This window comes from Eumetopias jubatus, unplaced genomic scaffold, assembly GCF_037043125.1.
Source record: "Eumetopias jubatus isolate StellerSeaLion01/CBP00866 unplaced genomic scaffold, mEumJub1_p1.0 scaffold_3, whole genome shotgun sequence".
NCBI lineage: Eukaryota > Metazoa > Chordata > Mammalia > Carnivora > Otariidae > Eumetopias > Eumetopias jubatus.
Window position 1 is genome coordinate 44,932,601 of NW_028274809.1, and position 25,795 is coordinate 44,958,395.

At 36.6% G+C, this 25,795-nt stretch overlaps 2 protein-coding genes across 3 annotated transcripts in view; one reads left to right on the plus strand and one right to left on the minus strand.

Moving 5' to 3' along the window:
* The first annotated feature begins 461 nt into the window (after positions 1–461).
* OSGEPL1 (O-sialoglycoprotein endopeptidase like 1) lies at positions 462–20,170 on the plus strand. The gene is made up of 9 exons (XM_028124457.2): positions 462–556; positions 1,705–1,945; positions 6,225–6,612; positions 7,631–7,835; positions 7,912–8,060; positions 9,302–9,432; positions 9,542–9,613; positions 10,431–10,537; positions 17,216–20,170. Exons 2-8 carry the CDS (start codon positions 1,725–1,727, stop codon positions 10,507–10,509), a joined length of 1,245 nt encoding a protein of 414 aa, XP_027980258.1. The 5' UTR covers positions 462–556; positions 1,705–1,724; the 3' UTR covers positions 10,510–10,537; positions 17,216–20,170.
* The window catches only part of ANKAR (ankyrin and armadillo repeat containing), a 73,289-nt gene continuing 61,456 nt past the window's right edge, over positions 13,963–25,795 (minus strand). For both annotated transcript variants that reach the window (XM_028124444.2, XM_088021618.1), the window contains 6 exons: positions 22,686–22,844; positions 21,912–22,029; positions 19,668–19,777; positions 17,976–18,172; positions 15,540–15,586; positions 13,963–14,210 (listed from right to left, as the gene is read on the minus strand). In XM_028124444.2, coding sequence (XP_027980245.1) covers positions 13,963–14,210; positions 15,540–15,586; positions 17,976–18,172; positions 19,668–19,777; positions 21,912–22,029; positions 22,686–22,844 — 879 coding nt within the window. The remainder of the gene's footprint in view (positions 14,211–15,539; positions 15,587–17,975; positions 18,173–19,667; positions 19,778–21,911; positions 22,030–22,685; positions 22,845–25,795) is intronic.

The following is a 25,795-nucleotide window of genomic DNA, read 5'->3' on the forward strand; positions in this document are numbered from 1 at the left end:
TCGGAACGCTGTACACTTAGGTCCGTGGCGTCGTCCCTCCTTTCCATTCTGTTTTTGAAACTATTAGCTATTTCGGGTAACAACCTTTAGATTTGGTCATAGGTCCTCTAAAATGGAATGACGAATAATCTGCACCATCTTTTCCTCACAGTGGCGTCCAAATTCCAGCCAAAGGCAAACAAAATTTTCACGTAGCCAAGTGTTTAGAATTTAACGCTGTGTAGTCAGGCAAATCTACGTTCGGCCTCCGCTAGATCGATCATTAGCCGAGTGACCTTGCAAAAGTCTTGCTACCTGTAAGTCTAAGGTAAACGCATGAGTGCACGCACTGCATCTCGGACAAAAACAGCATTTATGCTTTTTTGGTACTGAGTTAAGAGTGATGCCCTCCAGGGCCATAGGAGCAGGTGCCGGCGACGAGACGCTGGCACCGTGTCGATGACATCACTTCCGGAGCGACAGATTCGGCCTGCCTCTCTTGCTCTTGTAAAAACGCAGTCGACCGTCTTTGCTAGGGGAACGAAACCAGTACTAGCCACTGTCGTTCACGAGGAAGGTGGGTAAAATTGCTCACCCCCTCTCTCACTGGTTCTTTCTCCTGCCTGGAAGGGCGATTCCAGTACAAACCTTTCGCTTCCTAGAACAGACTAGCACTGGCCAAGTACCCTGGTTCACTTATTAGCCTTCGTAGGCCCTAAAGACAAGTGCTTCGCACAAGCTTCCCTGCCTGGATTTTAGTGACTGCAAATCTTATTTCTCCGAGTGTGCGTGTCTGGGCTGCACTCCCCGCAGCTGTCCTCCGCGCAAGTAGGTTGCTTATTATAACTCTAATCCCCGGATGCCCTCTGCCAGAGGGGAACAATAAAAATTCCAGTATTCTCTCATTTTTTTCCATTTTGTCCGTTACTGTGTAGGGGAAGGGTCTACGTAAGCATCCAGAAAGGTCTAGAACAGGTGATTTGGGGGCATGAAATTAGATACTTGGAATTGTGAAGATACCAGGGTGCTTCAGTGATGGACTGCTATTATTTTGAGGAGAAAAAAAGGATTTGGGGAGATCCTTACTACAATAAACCTGTGGTAAAATGGAGATTGAATTAGAAAAATTGTAATTAATGGATAAAATGGGTATTAGGTTGCACTCATTTTAGTCTACATGTGGTTCTTTTAAGATGAGCTTTACAAGAACACTTTTTTTCCAAAGTAGATGACTAAATTGTGTCTTTTATGTGAATTGTTTTCAAACCAAATTATTAAATTTTATTTTGAAAGGTATTCCAGGAAATGGGATGCATTTATTTTTATCTGTTCTGTTTTGCCTTTATCATTTAATTTTCTTAAACCAATTTTGTTGTAATTTAGCTATCAAAAATAAATAGCACTTTCCAGAAGACTATCCATGCAACTATTAGCTATTTTATAAATAATGAATAGTTTGCTAAGAACAGCATGATAATACTAAAAATTTTATATCTGACTTTCTTGTTTTCCCCCTTGAAGAGCATTATATTCATTCACACTGTTATTTATGTTCACAGGTTGCTATAGCCTTTAAAAATTTTTGCTTTTACCAAACTTTCCTATAATTTTGTAAAACTTTTATATTGAAAAATAAATCAAGTTTTTGGAATTTTGTTTATCTGAATGGGTTAGTGGTTAATGTCAGTTCCAAATAATTAGTTTGTTTCTTCATTTCTTTTCTAGGAGTTATCTGTAGAGTAAGTATGCTAATACTGAATAAGACAGCAGGAGTTTTTTCTAAACCATCAAGAAGGAAACCTTATGAATTTTTAAGAAGTTTTAATTTTTATCCTGGAAAACTGTTTCTTCATAAACTAGTATTGGGAATTGAAACCAGTTGTGATGATACAGCAGCTGCCGTGGTGGATGAAACTGGAAATGTTTTGGGAGAAGCAATACACTCCCAAACTGAAGTTCATTTAAAGTAAGTAGACATTATCTTGGTAGTTCCCACTTTTGGGAAAAGTAAAATGAAATAATTCTATTTATCATATATAAAAGTTCAATTTTAGGACTTAAGTTCTTCTTTTGTGCAAAAGCTTCTAATAACTGCTATAGAAAACCTTAAACCCTACACCCTGGCCTTTAAGGCTCTCCATAATAAGGTCCCAACTTTAACTGAGCCTCTTGCCAGAAAGAACTAAGCTCATTCCCAACTCTAAGATTTATCCATGATTTCCCCTTAGTAATGCCTTTTCCTCTTTTGTACACCTGTATGTTTCATGGTCTCAACTGAAGTCCTAGGAGAGCATGGCCCTATCTCTAGCCTGTGTTAATCACTGGGGAAAAAAAAAATCCTATTCATATTTATAGATATAACTCATGTTGGTACTTAAATAATAATACACTGTTTTATTAAAGCGTAGAATGGTGCAAAGCTTATAAACTCATCTGTTTGCAGAGGACCACTAGTCAGGCTACATAGATAAGTGGGCTGGATATAAAGTGGAAGATACATGGAGGAGGTCACTACTCAGCTCCAGCCAATTGTTGCCATGCAGAAATGTAGGCCCTATGTTATTTGATCATCAGAATTTTCAAAAGAAAATGGAAATCCAGAATATAACTGTAATATTTCCAGATTTTAAAATTAGTTGGTAATTCAAAATATATTAAAATGCTATACAGATCAAATACGCCTTCAAGCCATCAATTTATAACACCTGAATAGTGAAAATGGTTGGTATTTTGAGATCACAGACCTGTATTTGAATTATGAATTAGGCAATTGGTGTTGACTCTGAATTTAGGCAAGTTCCTTATCCTCTCTGATTGTGTTTTCACATCTGTAAAATGGGAAAGATAATACCTGCCTTACAGGATTGTGGGGAGTATAATAGAAATAATATATGTGAAGAGACAGAATAGACCTCTAACAGTTACATACTATATGAAAGGGACTGTGGTAAGTGTTAATAAGGTGTAGTGAAATACCAGTAAGTCCTTGCCTTCAAGGAGCTTAACCCAATCTCTGAGGCATGATATACAGACCTACAAGGAAACATACAGCATACAGTACAAGGCAGCATAAAGTAAGTATCAAACAAGTGGTGCAAACAATAACTGTTACTACCATGCCTCAGTTCCACTCAGTATTTCTGAGTGTCCTGGACGTTTGCACATGTAAATGTTGACTGTGTAGAAAGGCCTTCGCTGACCACTTTATCTAAATTCAGTATCCCCACCATGTTTATTCTGTATCACCACACCCTGCTTATTTTCTTCATCATCCTTTTGATAATTTTTACATTTGTTTACTTATATATAGTCTTTCCCTCAATAGACTCTAAACTCCATGGTGATGGGCTCTGTCTTAATTATCAGTATTAATCACTACACTATGCCTGATAGCCAGCATAGCATCTGATACACTGCAGGTGTCAGTGGCCTTGAAAATAGGTAGGCCTTCAATGAATGGAGATGAAAAAAATACTGTAGCATAAGTAAACATTATAGCAAAGGCAAAGAGGTGATAAAATACAGGACAAACGTTCAGTTTAGTTAGTGCATAGGTCACTTGAGAGGAATACACAGGAAGTAAACTGGTACCATCTACACAGCTCATCTCAGCATTTATTGAATTCCTACAGTTCCCAGGCAACATTTGAAGCACTGTGGTACAAATAAGACTAAGATATATAATCCTTGTCTCTGAGCAGCAGGTTTACATTCTGGTTCAACTATGAGACCTTGCACGGTTTTCTGTGCCTCGGTTTCCTTATGTGTGAAATAGGGATAGTAATGGTAACTAGCTCCTAATGTTGTGAGGATTACATGCGAATTCTTCCAAGGTGTGTAGTGCAGTTCTTGACAAGTAGCAAGAGCTCAATAAAAGCTACCTATTATTAGTAACAATTGTACTTCTAGTCTGTTATAAACGAGTGAAGAAGACAGGTAAGCAAGTCATTGTAAAACAGCATGGAAAATGCATTAACAGAGGACTGCTTGGGTTGGTGGGGGGGGGGAGGGGGGGTCCTATCTTGAGGCCAGATGGTTTCCCTGACTTTTTATTAGCTTTAGCCCCTCAATCACCTACTCTCCATACTGTTTACAAATCAATTCTTTTGAGAATAAAGCCATAGTCTTACTCATCTCTTTTGTCTTGAGTGCTTAGCTAGCATAATCCTTTTAAGATAAAATACATAAAAGAGGTACAAAAAGAAAGGGAGGTAGACAAGTGGGAGAAGGAAGAAATAATTGGGGGTAGAGGATTTAGACTTAAAGTTACCCAAATTTCAAGAAAGTAAATGCTTTTGAGTAAGAGAGTTATGGGGTCAGCATTTTGCTTTACTTTCTGGCAACACAATGTAGAATGGACTCCAAGGATCAGAAAATCTCTCTAGGAAGTTGCAATTAGAAGGCTTTGAATAGACTGAGATAATGAGAGCTTTTTGAACTTGATGGTGGCAGTTGGAATGGTGATACACTTAGTTGTGGAAAGTGAGATAAAGAAAGGAGATAAAGATGAAGCTGGAAACCCAAGTCATTAGAAGGCTGAAGGCCATTAACAGAGTTGAAGAATGTAAGAGAAAAAGTGGCTTTGAAGAATTAAGGAAAATAGTATTACTATATGAATGTTGAAATAAGGTTCTTTTATTGTTTCCTTCATTGCCTGATACAATACATATTATAACTATTTTTTTAAAGATTTTATTGTTTGAGAGAGAGAGAGCAGAGAGAGGGACAGAGAGCATGAGCAGGGGGAGGGGCAAAGGGAGAGTAAGAAGGCGACTCCCCCCTGAGCAAGGAGCCTGCCTCGGGGCGCCATCCCAGGACCCTGGGATCAGGGTCTGAGCCAAAGGCAGACACTTAACTGACTGAGCCCCCCAGGTGCCCCTGCATATTATAACTATTAAGTAAATATTAATTGAGTGCACCTATTGAAGGTTTTCATTTCTGTGTATAGAAGTCACAGCATCAAATATTTGAAGATTTTTTTGAGATTAGAGAGGTGTATCTTGCAGACCCTATATTTTATTGCTCTGCTTCTCTGATTGTAAATCAGTCACATGCTGGCAAATTTTTTGCTAGCAAATTTGCCTCCTACTTCTTTACTCTTGACATTTGGCATGGGTCCTGCATAGACCCAAAATCAAAATTATCAGCTCTAAGCACTAGATTCCCAACTGTATTTCAGGATTGCAAGCTGTCTGCTGTCCTGCCATGACCTCAAGTGCAGTGTGTTTAAAAATAAACTCATCTTCTTCACAAAACTGTCTTCATGTTTCTCTGTTAGTATTGCTTTTCTCCTGGTCATTCCAGCTCAATATATGAATCATCTTGGATGCCTTGGTCCCCCTTCCCCTTATATCCAGTAGTTATAACAGTTTTTCAAGGCTCTCTTGTCCCTTTCTTTCATGATCATGTAGTTTTTTTTTTTTTTAAAGATTTTATTTATTTATTTGAGAGAGTGAGAATGGACAGAGAGCACATGAGAGGAGGAAGGGTCAGAGGGAGAAGCAGACTCCCTGCCGAGCAGGGAGCCCGATGTGGGACTCGATCCCGGGACTCCTGGATCATGACCTGAGCCGAAGGCAGTCGCTTAACCAACTGAGCCACCCAGGCGCCCCATGATCATGTAGTTTAAGATGTAAACAAATACTTTTACAGTAACCTCTTTGAAAATTCTCCCTGTAGGGGCACGTGGGTGGCTCAATCAGTTAAGCGTCTGCCTTCGGCTCAGGTCATGATCCCAGGGTGCTGGGATGCGTCCCACATCGGGCTCCTTGCTCAGCAGGGAGCCTGCTTCTCCCTCTGCCTGCCACTCCCCCTGCTTGTGCTCTCTCTCTCTCTGTGTCTGACAAATAAAATCTTAAAAAAATTTTTTTAATTGAAAAAAAAAATAAAAATAAAAATTCTCTGTCTCCAGATAGATTAATTTTTCTAAAATCCAGTTTTGTCCTATCCTTTCCTTGTTCAGGACATCTCCCATAGAATGCTTCTTAAGATTATTGTGGTGATTCCACTCATCAACAATCCATAGGATTTTGTTGTGTACAATTTTGAAAAGTCAGACATTACACCCTTAATCACTGCATACTAAGTTCTTATACTGTGCTGCATTATAAGGTACACATATTTGAATATACTTGACTAACATATTTGGCTATAAAATAATTAATTTGAAAACATGCCTTCAGCCCTAATGTAAAACTTTTCTTACTCTGACAGTCTTGAAAAAGCTGTTTTTTTATTTCTTCCAGAACAGGTGGGATTGTTCCTCCAGTAGCTCAGCAACTTCACAGAGAAAATATTCAACGAATAGTGCAAGAAGCTCTCTCTGCCAGTAAAGTCTCTCCAAGTGAACTCTCAGCAATTGCAACTACTGTAAAACCAGGACTTGCTTTAAGCTTGGGAGTAGGCTTATCATTTAGCTTACAACTAGTACACCAGTTAAAAAAACCTTTCATTCCCATTCATCATATGGAGGCTCATGCACTTACTATTAGGTTGTTAAATAAAGTAGAATTTCCCTTTTTAGTTCTTTTGATTTCTGGAGGTCATTGTCTATTGGCATTAGTTAGAGGAGTTTCAGATTTTCTGCTTCTGGGAAAGTCTTTGGACATAGCACCAGGTGACATGCTTGACAAGGTAATTATTTAAGAATTAATTTCTCCATTCTTTTTTATTAAGATGTCTATTTCAGTCAAATAATAGATACCCTACTGCCATTTATCTAAATATTTCTGATTAATAGACTGAAAAAATATATATATACGCAGTAAGAAAAAAAGAAAAGTAGTACATAGTTTTATAAAAGATTTCTTACCCATTTGAGTGAAATGGTAAGAGGTTTAGATCAGTACATAAAGGCTCAAATAGTTTGCAGATGCTGTTATGTTTTTAATCAAAAAATATATCTGAAAGAAATTGCCATGTAAAGTACTATAAAAATGTGAAATAAGAGGGTATATAAAGATAATAAAGGACATTAAAGATGTATAAAGTTTTATGTGTGTGTGTGTTTTTTTTAAGATTTTATTTATGTGAGAGAGAGAGAAAGAGCATGAGAGGGGAGAGGGTCAGAGGGAGAAGCAGACTCCCCGCTGAGCAGGGAGCCCAATGTGGGACTTGATCTCGGGACTCCAAGATCATGACCTGAGCTGAAGTTGGTTAACTAACTGGGCCACCCAGGCGCCCAGAGATGTATAAAGTTTTGTGATTGAACATCACAATTGCTGACACCACCACCAAGCAGGTTTCTTTTTCCTTTGTTTATGAATCCTGAGCCTACTGCTATCTGCAGAAAGCCTACTGCCAACAGCTGTAATGATTAGAAGAAATGGACAAGTTCTAATTTTTGAAGCTAATCATTAAGCAGTCATTGTGAACTTCAAACTTATTTTTCATCTCCAATAGAAGAGCAGAAGTAGATAGGGAAGCAGTGATTGACCCCTATTGATCAGGCTGTGAGAAGGAGCAAGAGTCTGTCCTTACTGACTACTAACTATAGTCCACATATGTAAAAGCACAGCATGTCTTATTCATCCAGGCTTGTTCAATTTTGGTTTTTGGTTGGAATTTTTTTTAGTAAATTTCATTTCCTTTGCACCTTGTTTTCAAAATGTGCAGCTTTATGGCTCATTACAAAAATTTTTGTTTTTGATAGGTAGCAAGAAGACTGTCTTTGATAAAACATCCAGAGTGCTCCACCATGAGTGGTGGGAAGGCTATAGAACATTTGGCCAAACAAGGAAATAAACTGCATTTTGATATCAAACCTCCCATGCAACGAGCTAAAAATTGTGATTTTTCTTTCTCTGGACTTCAGCATGTTATTGATAAGATAATAATGCAAAAGGAAAAAGAGGAAGGTATATTTCTAATTGGGGGAGTTGGAAAAATAAGTAATCCTGGATTGTGCCTAAAAATACCTGCTTATTTCTGCAGGGATCCAGAAGGGGCAAATCCTGTCTTCAGCTGCACACATTGCTGCTGCGGTACAGCACACCATAGCATGCCACATTGCAAAAAGAACTCACCGTGCCATTCTGTTTTGCAAGCAGAGACACTTGTTATCTCAAAGTAATGCAGTACTGGTAAGTTCTGTCATCTCCTCTAACAATAGTATTCACACTTTACAGTATGTTACTTTTCTTCTAGGAGCTTAATTGATCCTGTGCATAGGATCAAAAGGTCTTTATGTCATTTGCTAGCCTGGAAGTATGAAATTTTGCAGAATAAAGACTAACAGCCATTTCTTATACAGGTATGGCAGCTTTATGGGATATCTGCACAGCCTGTGTGGCAAAAAACTCCAAGACTGCATCTTTTCATTGAATTTAAAAGTGGATTTACAATAAGAAATGAGATGCAGTAACTGCTATCATTATTTTTAGAAAAATAAGCTAGTTTCCTTCAAATTCATGTTCCTTTGATGAAATTCCTTTAAATCTGCATAAAAGCCTTGATAAACTTCCTGTTTAACTATATCTTAAACTTCATCCTTTTGAAAATTATAAAATGAGAAAATATTTAAATGATGGTAGAATCACAAAATAGAATATTATGTGACTAATCAAAGGTAATAGCTTTTTAAGAATAATGTAAAATGAGGGGCGCCTGGGTGGCTCAGTTGGTTAGGCGACTGCCTTCGGCTCAGGTCATGATCCTGGAGTCCCCGGATCGAGTCCCACATCAGGCTCCCTGCTCGGCGGGGAGTCTGCTTCTCCCTCTGACCCTCTTCCCTCTCGTGCTCTCTATCTCTCATTCTCTCTCTCAAATAAATAAATAAAATCTTTAAAAAAAAAAAAAAGAATAATGTAAAATGAGAAAAATGCTTATAAGTAAAAATGGCAGGGTCTAAAATATTGGTGTACTTTGATTATAATTAGAAAAAAGTTAGAAGAAAATGTATAAAAATGATAGTGGTCCGGGGCTCCTCGTGGTGGTGCAGTGGGTTAAGTGTCTGACTCTTGGTTTCAGCTCAGGTCGTGAACTCAGGATTCTGAGATCCAGCTCTCGGTCAGGCTCCATGCTCAGCGTGGAGTCCGCTTAGGTTTCTCTCTCCCTTTCTTTTTGTTCCCCCCCAACCCCCCGCCAAAATAAATAAATAAATCTAAAAAAAAATTATAGTGGTCATTGTATATTGATACTGAAATTGTTGATTTTCTTTTCCTCCAAATTTTTATTATACAGATTGATCATTTGCCCATCTCCACCTGTTAAAATGTGATATTTTCTTATTGTATAATGCTGGTATCTTCCCCAGGTCTAGCTAACAGTTTGGCTCATAGCCATATGTAATATTTGTTAATTTTGGTCTTTTCAATTCCTTCAGGTTGTATCTGGAGGCGTTGCAAGTAACTTATACATCCGAAAAGCTCTGGAAATTGTAACAAATGCAACACAGTGCACTTTGCTGTGCCCTCCTCCCAGACTGTGCACTGACAATGGCATTATGATTGCATGGTAAGGCACAGGACGTATGTGCTTCACTCATAATTTGCCATTTCATCATGCTATATCTTCTTCCTTTAAATCTTGGTCTGTTTATTTTATTTAAATGATTCTCATTTAGGAATGGTATTGAAAGATTGCGTGCTGGCGTGGGCGTTTTACACAACACAGAAGGCATCCGCTATGAACCCAAGTACGTGGTACCTTTTATAGTCTCTATGCCAGTTGCAGTATAAAATTCAAAGCCTAAAACAGAGTTTAGTTAGTAGTGGGAGAAGGAATCTCCTATATTGATGGCCTAGCCTCAGGTAGAACATACTGTCTGATCCAGTGTTGCCTTCTTGTGACAGTGTTGAGGCTGAAGTTGATGGCTTTTTCCAGATTAGGGTCCAGTTGAAGCTGTATATTGGGCAACATTGTAAAAAAGCAGAAATCTGAGGCCAAAATTATTTACTGAGGAAGAACAGAGAAAGAGAGTAGGATCTCAGACGTCTCCTGCCAGTAGTGACAGAGGAAGGTAGAAAAGGAGCAAGCCAGCTTTTGAAACCTCAGAGAAGAATCAATAAAAACCTGGGGAATTTCTAAAGTAGAAGTGGATGAAGATTTGACTTCAGCTCTATGGTAAACTGTTTGTACGCTTTCGGCTTTGTAGAGAATTATAAGGCATTTTTATCATTTTTCTATTTCCTTTTAAGTTTTTATTTATAGTATGAGAGCAGAACTATTTCTTTCAAAAACTTCTCAATCCTCAAATTCATTGAGTTGTATACATTAAAGATCTCAATTATACCTCAAAGTAGTTAAAACAAATACCAAAATTTAGATTTATTAATGAGACTGGCCTTCTCTTCACCCATTATCCCTGCTGTGTTTGTATTTGAGAACCATCGTCACAGATGATTGTACACAAGATAGGAACCGTTGTCAGAATTCTAAGCAAACAAGTCTGCCTAGTGACAGATCAGGAAGCAAGTATTTGAGATAATGTGATTTATCTGATTGTGATGCAGATGTCCTCTTGGAGTAGATATATCCGAAGAAGTTGGAGAAGCTGCCATAAAAGTACCACGGTTAAAGATGGAGATTTGATTTTTGCTTTTGAAAAAAATCCCTAAAGGTAGTATTTCAACATTAAGTTGTGATTTTTTTTATATTTCAAATTGTGGAAGAAACATAGTATTAATTGTTCATCAAGACTTTCTTTTGTTTTTATGTTTGATGTTTCCCCTGCTCTTCTGAGAGACTATAATAATATGTTATAGTTTTATAAGGAAGTGTAGATTTGTTTATTATCAAAATTAAAGTAAAACATCTTGTGGGGGAAAAGAAAGTACTGATATTGGCAGGTAGAAAGAAAACCTTGGAAGATATACAGTGAATCTGCTAAATCCTGGCTCCATTTTAAAAAGGCCTAGACCTTTTTCTCTTTTTCTCGTATCAGGATTGTAAGAGCTGTTTTTTTAGATTATATTCTATATATTTTATTAAATTTATTTATTTTTAATTGAATTATAGTTGACATACAATATTATATTAATTTGAGGTGTACAACATAGTGATCCAACATTTATATGTATTACGACACCACGATAAGTAAAGTTATTAGTGTTATTGACTATATTCCCTCTGCTATAGTTTTCATCCCCTGACTTATTTTATAACTGGAAGTTTGTACTTCTTAATCCCCTTCACTTATTTCTCTTACACCCCTCCACCTACCTCCCCCTGGGAAACTGGTGGTTATCAGCAGAAGCTATTTTTTTAGCTCCTTTTGAAACATTAGCCTAACTTTTATAATGAGAGAGCAAGTTTAGAAAGGTAGCCAGGTCAAAGTCATGTCAAATCAGAGAACTCTAAATGAAGAGTGACTGTCTCTAACAGAATGCATGTTATTAATTATAAAAATATATGTTACTGGGTGTCATCTTCCCTGGAGCAATTGGGATGTCTATACATTTCTTAAAATCCATCTGAGATTTTAAGAAATAGGACAGGCAAGTAATCCTTCAAGTGTGTATTGTACTTTTTAGTTGGCCACGTATGTTTACATCCATTATTTTAGAAATTGTATTTAATCAATGAAAATATATGAGATGTGAAGGTTTTTGGCTTTGTGTTTGGATAATTTCCTTTGAATCTGAAGCTTTATACCCGTTTATCACTTTTTTTTCTGCCTAAAGTAACTGAATGTATTGTCCTTTGAATATAAAAACAATGCTGCTGACTTTAATGTCCTTTGAGAGATTTTACCAGTAAAGAGTTATATTACATCATCCATACTGGACCAAGTTGTTAATTTTCTAGTCAATGACTTGCTTTATTGAGAAAATAGAGGGTAAGGATAAAAATCTAGACTGAAAAGATTTCTTATTTTAATACTGCCTTAAGGTGACCTCCTTTTGGGGTAAATTCCATAAGTAATTTTTTTTTTTTTTTAAGAATTGTGATCATAGAGTATTGCTTTATGATCATCCATTTGGAAATAGAAAATATAATTTATGAGGGAACATATAGAAACAGCCAATATTTATTAAAAAAACAAACTATATTCTTTGCTGTTGAGTATAGCTATGATAGAATTGGTTGTAAATATTTAGAAGAAACTTAGTTTGTGAATTCACACTTTTCATTTAAATTTGTGTTCTGTATCATGTGAACTTGAATTCACAGAGAAGTAATATAAGTATTTCCTGTGGCTCTCACAATCAGAGTGCATACAAACTATGGAAGGAAATGGATCAAAATTTCTTCCCCCTATCGCAGTATTACAAAATGGGGATATCTACAATCTATGTTCTTAAAATTTTTAAGTATCAAAATTGCTACAGGTGTTACAAGCACACTGTCAAAATTGAGTTCATGATATAAATAAGAGAAACTACAGATAAAGAAAATGAGCATTTTGGGGAAGCATTCCATATCTGTAGGCCTTTAGCGCTTGGCCATAAGGAAGGAGGGAAGGGAAGGAAGAGAGAGAGGGAAAGGACAAGGGAGGGAGAAAACTGAATGCTGTATGGGCAAGCATATGTACCCGAGTTAGCTAATTGTGCCGGTAAAAGGCAGGCAATTTGCTGAAATCCGCTCTATCTTGAGGCCTTTCTCATATATAATTTTAAAAAAGAAAAAAATGCAGGGTGATAAAAATAATCTTTACTGGAGGAGCTGTACTTCAGGAAAAATACTGTAAGTTTTAGGACTAGTAGGATGGCCTTGGTAGGCCAAGAAGCGCAGGAAGTGTCTTATATTATTGGATACAAAGAATCCCCTGAACGTCACCAGAGGCCAGTTCCAAAGCTCAAAGTTCGTCGTCTAGAGGGTTTTGTTTTGTTTTGTTTTACATCTGCAGAGGCTTAATACTTCCATCAATATGAATTCTTATCCTTAACGGTGCTGAATAAATGACTCAGTTTCTTATCATTTGAATTATTTTTCCCTTTGTAGTATAGAATAAGCCATTTCCCCCCATAGTTCCTATATTAGGGCATCCACCAGAATTAGAATTAAATTTGAAGATTGGAGAGGTCGCTTATTGTCCAATGGCAAAAATCCTAGGCTTTAGCCTCTGGTGCATGGAAAGCCCTAAGTACCTGTACCTGCCATCACCACCATCATTATTGTTTGTGTTAAAGCATGTTGGAGAAAATAACTGCTAGTTAATATGTATGTTCAGTGTAGCCCAGAGCAAAGTGGTCAGAGAAAAATGAGGGCTTTAAAAGATACAGTGAAGCCCAGCTTGACTTTGTATCAAATCTACCTGCTGCTGTAAAATAGAGGCCGACCTACATCAAAACTTGTACCTACTGGAAACGGTACTCCTTGGGCAAAGACATCATGTGATTCTAAGCCACGGAGTGTCACACTTTCCAGCTGTAAACCAAAAATACTTGTAAGTATGGAAAATGGTCAACACTGGTAGCCACAGTTTTTAGCCATACTTTTGTACTTGGTGGGCAGTGATTTCAGATTTTTTTAAGTCTTTTAAAAGTATACATTTCTACATTTTGGGTTTTAAAAGCCTCGTGCATTTGTAGTATTTATCATTAAATATCTAAAGATACTACAGTTGAGTGTTAACATATGGGCTATTTTGAATCAGGCCTCTTTAGCCCAGCATACCAATTTAAAAATGTTTCTAACACTTGATATAGATATGCTAATTATGCCACTTTTTCAGTTGCTATATTTTAGTAGTGTTAAATGCAAGAAAATTCTATTTACTTTTTGAAACTATGGCTCTGACCTGATGTTAAACTTCAGTAGACAGGCTAGAGAAAATCTGTTAAGTATCAATATCAAGAACTTCCATTCAAATGTTTATAGTCAGTTATATGTATTTTACTAGAATTAGATTAAAATTAAAAGTAAAAAAATTTGGGGGTGCCTGGCTGGCTCAGTCTGTAGAGCATGTGACTCTTGATCTTAGGGTTGTGAGTTGGAGGCCCACATTGAATATAGAGATTACTTAAGAATTCTTTTAAAAAAAGTAAAGAATTTAAAAAGGGTGCTTGGGAATTCTTTTATAATTTCATATTAATGCTTTTATTAGCCTTCTGCAGGCTCTGGGTTAGCTTTCTGTACATGTTTCCCAAGTTGGCTCAAAAACACTATTCTTGGTCTTGATACTTCTATGATATCTGATGAAATTGCAGATGAAAAGGAAAAAATATTGTGAGAAACAGGGGTTTGTTTTGTTGTTTTGAAGAGTCCCATGAAGTTAGTTGCAGGAGGTATTAAAGTCAAAGAATCTCTTGGTTGAATTTTAGGTTTTAATTTTCTTCGGTGCTCTTTCCCTGAAAATTAGAGAGCCACAATTAAATGTCTCTTTCTTAAGCCCAAGAGCCCTAGATATAGTCTCATTGCTTTTGGTTCTGTATAGTGCTATTTTCTTCAAATCACTAAAACATACTAAGAGAATGGATCCATACCTTCCAGACTTTTAGATGTCAAGGGCAAACACTTGTGGGGCCAGTATATGGTTGCCAACTTTTTATTATGCCAAGTTGAGACTAATAAAAGAATAAATGCCAATGTCATTTTGTAAAAGTAGGGATATCCTAACACCCAAGAGAAAGTATAAAAGGTACTATCTCAAAATGACACATTTTATATATTGAATGAAACTAACTTTATCAGAAACTTACTATAGTGTCCTTATTTTTTCTTATGTTACCATAAACCTGTGAAAACATTATCAGACCGTTAGTGGTGCAGAGATTGCTATTTAGAAACCATTGGTACACAGATTGCTATTTAGAAACCAATATTGAAAAACAAGAAAACAATATTAAAGTGAAGAAAAAAATGGGACTGACTTTATTCCTTTGTGTAAATTAATTTACACTAAAGAAGCTATACAAAAAATATTCTTCTACTCATAATATTCATATATACAGCCTCCCACACAAACCTAGCTTTCCTCAGAGACTCCCTGAGTAAGTGAAGTTCTCTCTTCTTTTATTCTCTCCCTTTCCATTTGTGACTCTTACAAACGGACTTGGCTTTTGAATGGTTCTATCCTTGCTTTTGACTATAGGATAATACACCAAGTAAGACTCATATTGGTCCTACACTAAGCACACATGAATAAGCACTAAGCATATAAATTAAGCCAAAAAATCATTTATTTTCCCTATTACATGTCTAATAGGAACTAATGAGTAACTTTATAAGTTCTGGACTCTGACCTTGCAGACCTAAAATCACTCAGCCAACATCTAATATATATAAAACTGTAGTGTATCAGTGGAGAAAATGTGGTCTCTACCCTAAGAACTTACAGAGAAGTTGTACACGAAACAAAATAATAGCAAGATCGTAATTTAGGCCATACCTATATGTTGTTTCAATAATGACCTATTTCTCTGTATAGCTTATAAGAAAAAACAAAGTAAGAGAGGGATTTCTGTTAAGTGATATGGTAGGGAAGGTCTTAAAAGAAATGATTAACATAGTCTTGTAAATAGGAAGATTATTTTAAGTATACAGAATGACAAAAGCAGAGTTTACAGGTACACTTTTTTGGGGGTAACCTCTACATTTTGAATTTTTAGAAATTGAACCCAGAATTGTAAGGTGTCAGGGCTAGAAGTTACCTTAGAGGCCAAAGAAAAATTAATTACCTTTTTTAAAGACAGGAATTACGGATGGTCCTCCATTTTTCTCTAGACTAAAAGGAAAACATATTGATCACAAAACTTTATTTTCAAAGCAGTGGTTTACCAATGAAGTGTTTAAAGGCAAAGAATAACAAGTGTACCTAGTTAATGTGGTGTATGTGTTGTTACCCCAACACACACACCATATGGGTGGGTGGGTGGCTTTTAAAAGCACTATTATTTTAAATCATCATCCGGTACATGTAACATAATATAGTTACAAAATTACAAAATTTCCCTGGTAATAAAATTTAAGTCTCGCTTAAAGTTAATATATTAAAGGTGGTTATCACAAATGTATAGCTGGTTAATTTGATGAGGAACATTTGCTGTTGTCCACTTTAATGAGGCATAGACTTCAGTCTCTCCATATGCCAACTTCATGGCCAAAGGGTAACATGAAACTAGCTAGCATTTAGGCTGAGTGCTTTCATACAGGGTCAGTTAACACCAGTAAAATTATGTCTTTCTCCATACTTCAAAATTTGCATATCCAAGGACTCTTCTACTCTGCTATTCTTGGAGCTGGATGGGGGAATGGGAATAGAGGAGTGGTATATGCACCAAGAAAATGCTATCATGGTCCCAACCACAATCCAGTGTACTTGCGAGTAGTGGTATCAAGGAACATTTCGTGGAAGGGTATTGTTATCCATGCCACAGTTTCCAAACAGGTCTTAATAATCTTTTAGCACATTTCCCATAGTTTCATTTAATCAAACTCCTTCACTGAATGGTTATGAAAATTAAAGGGAATGGTCCGTGTAAATACTCTAAGAAGAGTTCATAACACTATTAGTTATGGGAGTAATTATTATTTGCTTACCAGTTCCACCTCACCTGGTAACCATTCTTACAAGTTTACTGAGCACTGGTCACTGCTTACAGTCCTAAAAGTTGAGTGTTCACAATTCCAGGGGGTGCCATTCACCCTCAGTCATTGTAGATTTGTATAGTTATTACACCTATTTTTCAGCAGTTGACAGTGAAGTGTCTTGAGGAAAGGGCATCTTTCTCTAATTCCCGAAAAGTTGCCATATGGGCTGGTTGTCGGAGTAATTGTGTAAAATAATACTTTTCATTATTTATCCTAATTTTTTAACCAGTAAATATTATTTAACACTGTCAATTATAGGAACTTAGAGTTCCCTGTTTTATTACATAAAATGAGGTAATCGGTTTTGCGTTTTTGGTTTTTCCAAGAATTAAAATGAAGATTTACTCATTTTTCTCTATACTGAAATTGATTTACAGAACCATGATACAGTATTGGATCCTAGTGTCTTCTATTATCATAGAGTTAATATTGTATCTTTTTTTTTTAAGATTTTATTTATTTGACAGAGAGACACAGCGAGAGAGGGAACAGAAGCAGGGGAAGTGGGAGAGGGAGAAGCAGGCTTCCTGCTTAGCAGGGAGTCCAATGTGGGGCTCGATCCCAGGACCCTGGGACGATGACCTGAGCCAAAGGCAGACAGACGCTTAACGACTGAGCCACCCAGGCGCCCCGAGTTAATATTGTATCTTGAGTAGTTCTGTTTCCTACATAAATAGTGCTAGTTGCAGAGAAGACTTAAATTCAGCTACATTGACTAAAGAAAATATGCCCATTCTAAAGAGATTCTCCTCTCCGTTTGCAGAAACTTAAGCTCTGATGAAACCCCAGCACTGAAGCAAAATCCTCTGGATAAATAAATGCCTGTCATACTTTGCCATAACTGAAGCCACTGGGTCTAATTTAGCCCTATTTCTACCCTGGGAGTCTGGCCTAGCTTTGAATGAAGTTCAAAGGTCTTTTGAACATTTTTTGATGATGCCAAGGTCATGGTGGTATTCCTGGTTGGCTCGGGACTCTCAAGTATATCCCAAAAATGGTTTCCCGGATCAGACTTGGAAGCAACCAAAATCCCAAAAAGCTTTTCTGAAACGTGAATAATCTTGGCCAAACGGGATCCCCAAGATCTGGTTGTATTCTTGCCTCCACAAGCAGTTTTGTTGCTAAATCAGAATTAAAACAGGCTTTGGCAGTGGACATTTAGGAGGAATTTTCTCTCTTCAAATCCGAGGCATATATTCATTCATTATCAGGAATAGCTCCCCTTGTTTGGTCTTCCTTAAACTTTCTTTTTATTTTTTAAAGATTTTATTTTATTTTGACAGAGAGAGACACAGCAAGAGAGGGAACACAAGCAGGGGGAGTGGGAGAGGGAGAAGCAGGCTCGCCACTGAGCAAGGAGCCTAATGTGGGGCTTGATCCTAGGACCCCGGGATCATGACCTGAGCCGAAGGCAGACGCTTAACGACTGAGCCACCCATGCGCCCCAGTCTTCCGTAAACTTTCTTACAAGTTCCTCTATTGATAATTTCACTACTGCAACTTCACAAATATAGGCACAATACCTTAAGGAAGGAAGTCCCACTCGTTGCTGCATTTGAAATTCCTTTAAAAATGCTGGGTTAATACTTGCATCTCTGTTGATATTATTTGTTATACGAAGGAACTGGTTAGGCTTATTTCTGCATTCCTTTAATAGAATGCGGAAAGCATTTGCATTGTAAGTTAAGTAGCCAAGAGCACAGGAGCAAGCTGTGCGAACCTAAATGAAGAAACAATTCCTCCGTTGAGCTTTAGTCTTAAAATATCTTAACAAAGTGTTCTCACTAAACATTTCATAAGACAGTCTCTGTAGCTCTGCAGAGCAAACATGTAGGTCAACCAGTGGCAATCTGTAGATGGAAGCAGAACTGCCATAGTTTTAGAGAAAGCTGTCAACTGCCATTGGTTTCTAGTAGTTGTTCTCAGTCCTGACTGTGTTTTAAAGTCACCAGGAGTTAAAAAAAAAAAAAAAAAAAAAAAGCCCATCAACTTTCTTGGGGGTAGAATCTGGGCATTCATATTGTTTTTAAAAGTGCCACAGGTGACTCTAATCTGCAGCTAGAGTAAGAACCATCGAGTTTGAGCTAGGACAGTGGGTCTCAGTCTTGATTGTGCATTGGAATCCCCTTGATAGTTACGAAAATTACTGAGTGCCAGGGTTCCACCCCTAGAAACTCTAAGTCTTTTGGGGTGCTGCCTGGACACTGGCATTTTTCAAAACTGCTCAGTTGATTGTAATAGGAAAACAGGTAAGAGGCTACAGGATAAAAGTAAGTTAAAAAGACACTCAGGAAAGCAATTCAGTTTTCCACTGGCAAAAACAAAGTATCAGCCACAGGACTCCAGAAAAAATACCCTCTGCCTGTGACCCTGAAGTAATTAGGTTGTTCATATGATTAAAGCATATTCCTGGGCAGTTCTTAGAAAATCTGTTAGTGGTGGCCTAAGAAATGTCATAGAATGAATATAAGCCAGGCCCATGCAGGGTACTAGGGGGCTGATATGCTAGTCTCACCACTGGCATCTGACTGCTGCATATGCCCATATATCTACCATACCTTGAACACTGGCTCTCAGTGTATAGTCCCGATACCAGCAGCTTCAGCTTCTAGGAACTGGCTAGAAACACCCATTTTAGGGCCTAAACCAGATGTATTCAATAAGAAATGCTGGGAATGGAGCCCAGCAATCTATGGCGTAACAAGCCCTCCAGGTGATTCCTGCGTCCCCTGCAGTTGGAGAAACACTGCCTTACACCTGGGGGAGGGGGAGGGGAAAACTCAGAGGCAAACCACTACCCTGGCCTTCTTCATACTGTCACCCCTGATCCTGCTTGGCAGATAGAACTGTCCAATGGATTCCACTTTCATGCATTCCAAATAATCCTAGAAATGACTTCGATCACAAAAACTGGTTAGTTACTAAGTTAGTAACCAGTTTTTGTGAGACATTTTATAAATTAATTATAAATTTCTATATCATCAATGTACTGATTTGTATATTGAATCTTAAGTACTGAAGTTAAAACAAATGTGCACATTTTGTGGGAACCAAAATTATGGATGGCAGATGTAATACTAGAAAAATCATCTAATTTTGAGTCAGTAACATGAACTATTATATAACATAGTTAACCTGTAGAGAAAGTAGCCCACAAAAGTGAGAGGCAATTACATTTTTAGAATATTCAATTATAGAATTACTTTTGGTTTTACCTCTTCGTTTCCAGAATACAAATGATAGCAGAGCCGTTGGATTGTCCCTAACGTGGTAAATGCTTCCGGGATACCAGCTCTAGAATGAGCCAGGCTAGCTATTAAATTCCCTGTAAATTAAACAAGAAAAAAGTTTGTGTTACTTAATTGATGTAAACTTATATACTGTACTTTTGTTCATTTGCACATATTATTAAAAAGGGTTGAGTCACAAGACATCTCTGTTAACGAAGAAGAGCTGAGAAAAAGCATGTATATATTAATTGTAGAATTCTTTCCCCAAAATTATGATTTGGTTTTCTGTCACAAACAGTAAAAGTTATTTAAGGGTAGGGAATTTTGGAAATCAGAATTTTTCTTCCCTATGGCTTCAGAATATATTTTGTTTTGAGCTTTAGTGTTTTTTTAATGACTGTGAACATAATGATTGAACTACCATAAAAGAAATTTAGTATGTCCTTTTTGCAGTTCAGATTGCTTTGAGTTAAGAGCTTAATGGTATTTTAAACCCAAACAATGTATTACTTAAAGTTTTTGACGTTTGTGCCATAAAAAGAAATGTTTGGAGATGGAAAATAATAAAGTAATTCAGTAATTAAATATATATGCAACTATCAGTTTAAAACAATTTCATTCGAATATGTGTTTTATTTTTAGAGCTTTCAAATGATATTCTTTCACAATATTGTTGTTGGTTGGAATAAGTGCAACACATTTTAAAATATAAATGTATCCACCCATATAAATGTGGATGGATACTTTATTGAGGTATTCATTGGGGTTTTGTTCTTGTATTTTTTTTTTTCTGGCCTTCTTTATAAACCAAGGTCTTTGTATTTATTGTTTCAGGATGGGGAGGGATGGATTGTATGGCTTAAAGCAAAAAATGTCTAAAAATAACATTTTTTTCAGGCGTATAATTTTAAAAGCTTATGTTTATAGAAGGCATTATTTTAGGTGAAAGGGAAAGAGGTGTCTTTAAAGAGGAGGAGTAAGAAATGGGGAACAATGGAGGCAGGCAGAGGATCTAAGATTAAGGAGGAGATAGTAGGAACAGGAGCTGTGTGTGGAGAATGGTTATGCGGTGCACATAGGAAAACTGGACACTTGGCAACAGAAATCCTAGTCTTTGTAAAACTTCCGTGCCTTTGGAGCCTCTTCTGGGAACCTTGTCAACTTAGACATTTGGCACACTTATTTTACATTATATCTGAGGCCCAAATATCTTGCTTTGCTTGAGATACCCCAGACATGCACATGACTCTGGAGATGCGTATGACTGAATGCATATGGACTAAGAAAGCCCAGAAATTTTTGAGATTCAATTCCAACCAACCTGAGAAAATTAATATTTGAAAGCTAGTATAATATAGTATTTCTTGCACACAAGAGTTTGTGGAGTAAAATTTAAACCCACTACGACTGTTTTTCAGAGTCGCAGAATTACTATGACTTGAATTAAGAATGCTATTTAAATAAGAATGTATTTAATAATTTAAACGTGTTTCTTTCCTAGCTAGTTTTCATCAGAAAGTTTTCATTTGCATGAATTTTCCTTCCATGCCAAGCAAAAATACAATTCTGTAGCAGCAAGTGTAATTTCCTTTCCTACCTTCAGTGATCCATTTCAGTTAAAAAACAAAGACCTTATTTATTTTTTGGTAGTAGTCACTTCATGTGGTTGTCATTCTGATACTGTTTCATTTTGTGTTGAGAGTGATATATCAAGTCAGTTACCTTATTATTCATCTTGAAAATTAGCTCTAAAGTAGATATAGTTACACTATTAGCATTAAGGTGCCAAGAACTCTATTGGACTATTTTGCTTTGCTATATTGCATAGCAACATAAGGAACTCTTAAATGTTAGCAAAATGTGAAGTTGATCAAAAGAAAACCAGACAGAGGTATAACAGTATAAGTCTGCCATTACTGTTATAAATCAGTGTGTAGATTTTCTGGTTAGTAACTCAGAGTTGGAGTCTCATTTTATATTCTCGAAAAAATAATTAGGGGGTTGAAAAAGTAACTAGGAAATCAAAAAGGCCATGTTCAGAGTTACCCGGCTTCTATCTGGGGTACAGAGTAGCCTCACACTGTCTCATGTAGACTTAAACCCGTTCATTCTTCAAACCATGTAACATAGTATCAAGCTTATTTTATTATTGTTCAGATTATAAAACTTTTTTGAAAATAGTTATATGCAGATGTAGTTTTATGTAACCACCTTCCAGTTATTTCTTACCTGTCAAGACAATAGTAGTGGAATGAACTGAATACAGACTATCAACTAAAATAGTAACACCTCTTGCAGACAAAGTAATATGGTCCACATCTATAATGACTTTCGCTAAGATAATAATCTGAAAAAAAAAAAAGCATAGAATCATTGAATGTTTTCTACTCTGCTTCTCTAATTAAGCTTTTGTTTTTTGGTATTTTTCAGGAAGGCAAAGGGAATAATTTGGTATGAACCAGTAGAAGAAAACCAAGTGGCAGGGGTTTGAATCAGAGTAGTTGTCACTATCTGATCACTGTGGTGAACATGGCAGGCCACTGTATTCTTCCTACAATATTTGTAGCTTTTACATCCTTGAAGTATGGGTTCATAGAAAATAGTTCTCCTAAAGGTCATTGGATAGAAAAAGAAGCACCCAGATAGAATCAGTGTGACCAGCTAAAAATCTGCAGTTAGAAAACTTGTCTTGTATACTGCCTTGTTTCTCTGCCTATAATATGGGGATGATGAAAATGGTACTATCTGCCCATCAACCTGACAGGGTTGTTATAAGCATCAAATAAACTATAGAGGCAAAAAGTGCCTTGTAACTTGTAAAATTATATATAAATGAAGATATCCTCATAAATAATGGGGTTTTTTTTGAGGTAGAAAGGGCTGGTGTGAAAAATACTGAATTTTACAAATTGGTAAACGCTCTTCCAGATAAAAATTTTTTCTCGTTTTTAAGTTTTGACTAAAAAGACATACTTATTGAAGTTTTAACTTCCAATTTTATACCTGAAATGCTGCCATTGCCTTCTCAGTTTCAATTGTTGATTCAAGAAAAGGCTCAAAGATTGATATGGTCATTATTCCACTTTCCAAAATTAAGTATTGTTGAAGGCGATTATTGAAGGCAAAAAGGGTTAATGCATAGCCTGCCCTTAAACAAATATCCTATAAATAGGAGAAACATGCATTATCTTTAACTTAGTTCATCTGTTATGTTACTCAACGTAATAGATTTTGAGTTCTTGCCCATCTAAATATATTGCATTCTTATCTCTGGGAGTAAAATTTGACATTATTGGGGAAAATAGGTAATAGAGTTAACCTAGAATGTTATTGAACAGATAAAATAGAGAAGTAGGTTGTGATATCAGGGAGAAGAAAAGAGAAGTAATTTTAATTTTCAGAGGGAATGTTAGGTTAATGATTATGCAAATAAATATCTAAATAGTAACAGGAAATTCCATAATTTCATTAACCCTCAACTTTTTTGTTTTAACATATTTTTATTTTCATTTCAACACTTCAAAGTAGACTTGATAAGTCAAAACTTCCCTTGTATAGCATGCTATATATTATATTTTATGCATTGTGGGATGATCTCTATCATCTCTTAAAATAAGCTCATTTGTAAAATTCTGTACTATATCCTAAGGGGAAATAAAAAGAAAAATGATTTAAAAGTCACATTTTAACATTCTGGGATTTCACAAACAGAGCAAAAGCCAGTTCTTCCTTAGAGTCAGTTCATTTGCCAAAGATGAACAAATATGGTAGATATTCCAGAAAGACCAAAAAGAATTTTATCACTAATCTTACTTTTAATATTTTGTTTGAACAGTATAGTACAGAAAGAACCATTAATCTTGTGAGTTTTCTTCTGCCCCTGTTAATCATTATATAAAAGTGCTATATGTACATACTAAAATATTTACCAATAAAATTATATGATGCCTGAGATTTGCTTCAAAAGTAATATAGGATGAGGGGCTCCTAGGTGGCTCAGTCGGTTGGGCCTCTGACTCTTGGTTTTGGCTTAGGTCATGATCTCAGTGTTGTGAGATCTAGCCCCACAGGGACTCCATGCTCAGCGGGGAGTCTGCTTGAGCTTCTCTCTCCCTATGCCCCTCTCCACCTCTCATGCATGTGCCCACTTTCTATCTCTCTCTATCTCTCAAATAAATCTTTAAAAAATAATAATAATATAGGAAGAGCAAGTGGGTATATAGATGAAATAAGACTGGCCATGAATTGATAATTATGGAAGCTGGGTCACTGAAATATTTAAGTTCATTATGCTACTCCTTTATTCTATATATGTTTGAAATGTTCCATAATAAAAATTATGTACACACAAGTAGTCACCTGATCATAAAGCAAGAAGAAAGGTATTAGGAATACACAAAGAAATAGGGTCCAGTAAGTGAAGTAGGTGGAAATAGGCTGGGAAGAAAAGGATAATGATTAGGGGAAAAATTAGTAGAAGAAAAAGAAGGATGTCCCTGAGAATAAAATGTGGAATGAACAGAGAGAGAAGAAAGGTGGCTTAGGGAGTTAGACCCAAATTCAGTCTCCTCACCCTATATTCCTCATATTATTACAGCAGCACATCTCCATTTTTTCATATACTACAGTAGAGTACAATTCTAAATTTAAAAAAAAATTATGCAGTGAGTTCATTTCTCCCCTTTTAGCCCTCCTTTCTTCCTTCCAAATCCCCCAGAACAGAACTGACGGAGATAGTTGGCAGTTTTCTTCCCTGATTGCTAATGCACTGCAGACAACAAAAGTTCTCAAATTTCTCTGGGGTTAGTGCTATTCAAAGTGTGGCCCATGGACCAGTCCACAAAATGGTTGGCAACAGGATTACAGAAACTGGGAATTAGCATTTAAAAGGAACAGCTTTGGGACTCCTGGGTGGCTCAGTTGGTTAAGCCTCGGCCTTCGGCTCAGGTCATGATCCCAGGGTCCTGGGATCGAGCCCCGCATTGGGCTCCTGGCTCGGCAAGGAGCCTGCTTCTGTCTCTGCTTGCCGCTCCCCCTGCTTGTGCATTCTCTCTCTCTGACAAATAAATAAATAAAATCTTAAAAAATAAATAAAAGGAACAGCTCTTCCTTATAGTTAATTACCAATTAATATACAAAGAAGAAGATGTTTATAGCAGCATTATCAACAATAGCCAAATTATGGAAAGAGCCCAGTTGTCCATTGACTAATGAATGGATAAAGAAGATATGGTATATATTTACAATGGAATATTACTCAGCCATCAAAAAGAATGAAATCTTGCCATTTGTAATGCCGTGGATGGAGCTAGAGTGTGTTATGCTAAGTGAAATAAGTCATAGAAAGATAAATATCATATGATTTCACTCATATGTGGAATTTAAGAAACAAAACAAACAAACAGGGTGGGGGAAGAGAAGAAAAGCAAGACATAGACTCTAAACTATAGGGAACAAACGTGGTTACCAGACTGCAGGGAATGGGAGGCTGGGTTCAATGGGTGATGGGGATTAAGGAAGGCACTTGTGATGAGCACCAGGCGTCATATGTAAGTGTTGAATCACTAAATTGTACACCTGAAACTAATATTACACTGTATGAACTAAGTGGAATTTAAATAAAAACTTGATTTTAAAAAAAGAAAGAAGAAAGAATTTGTTTAAAAATTGCCATTAGGCAAATACCATGTAATCATTGTTGCATCCGTGGATGCTAAAATTGGTGAGCAAAAGTGCATGCAAAACAGAATTATTTGCATGGGCTCAAAGTGTCTCACCTCAAGAAACTTGTTAATTAAAAAAGGAAAGTACAGTGACTTTACAGTGGAGAAATATGACAGTACGTTAACCAAGTAATCAAAGCACTGCCAGTTATAAGATGTAACAGCAGTATGTACCTCCTGAAATAATGCACTGAGCAGGTGAGTAAAGAACACACATCATTTCTGTGGTATTCTTGCCAAAATGCACCACCTCAATTTAATCATGAGAAAACATCAGATAATTCAATTGATGGACATTCTATGAAGTAACTGGCATGGACTCATCAAAAATGTCAAAATCATGGAAGACATGAAAATCATGAAAGACAAAGAATGGTGTTTCACATATTG

Bases quoted from the DNA above. Each gene is read 5' to 3' on its own strand.
- OSGEPL1 (XM_028124457.2), top strand. From the start codon at position 1,725: ATGCTAATACTGAATAAGACAGCAGGAGTTTTTTCTAAACCATCAAGA. The intron at 6,613-7,630 runs GTAATTATTTAA...TGTTTTTGATAG, and splicing joins CAGGTGACATGCTTGACAAG to GTAGCAAGAAGACTGTCTTT. The intron at 8,061-9,301 runs GTAAGTTCTGTC...CAATTCCTTCAG, and splicing joins CTCAAAGTAATGCAGTACTG to GTTGTATCTGGAGGCGTTGC.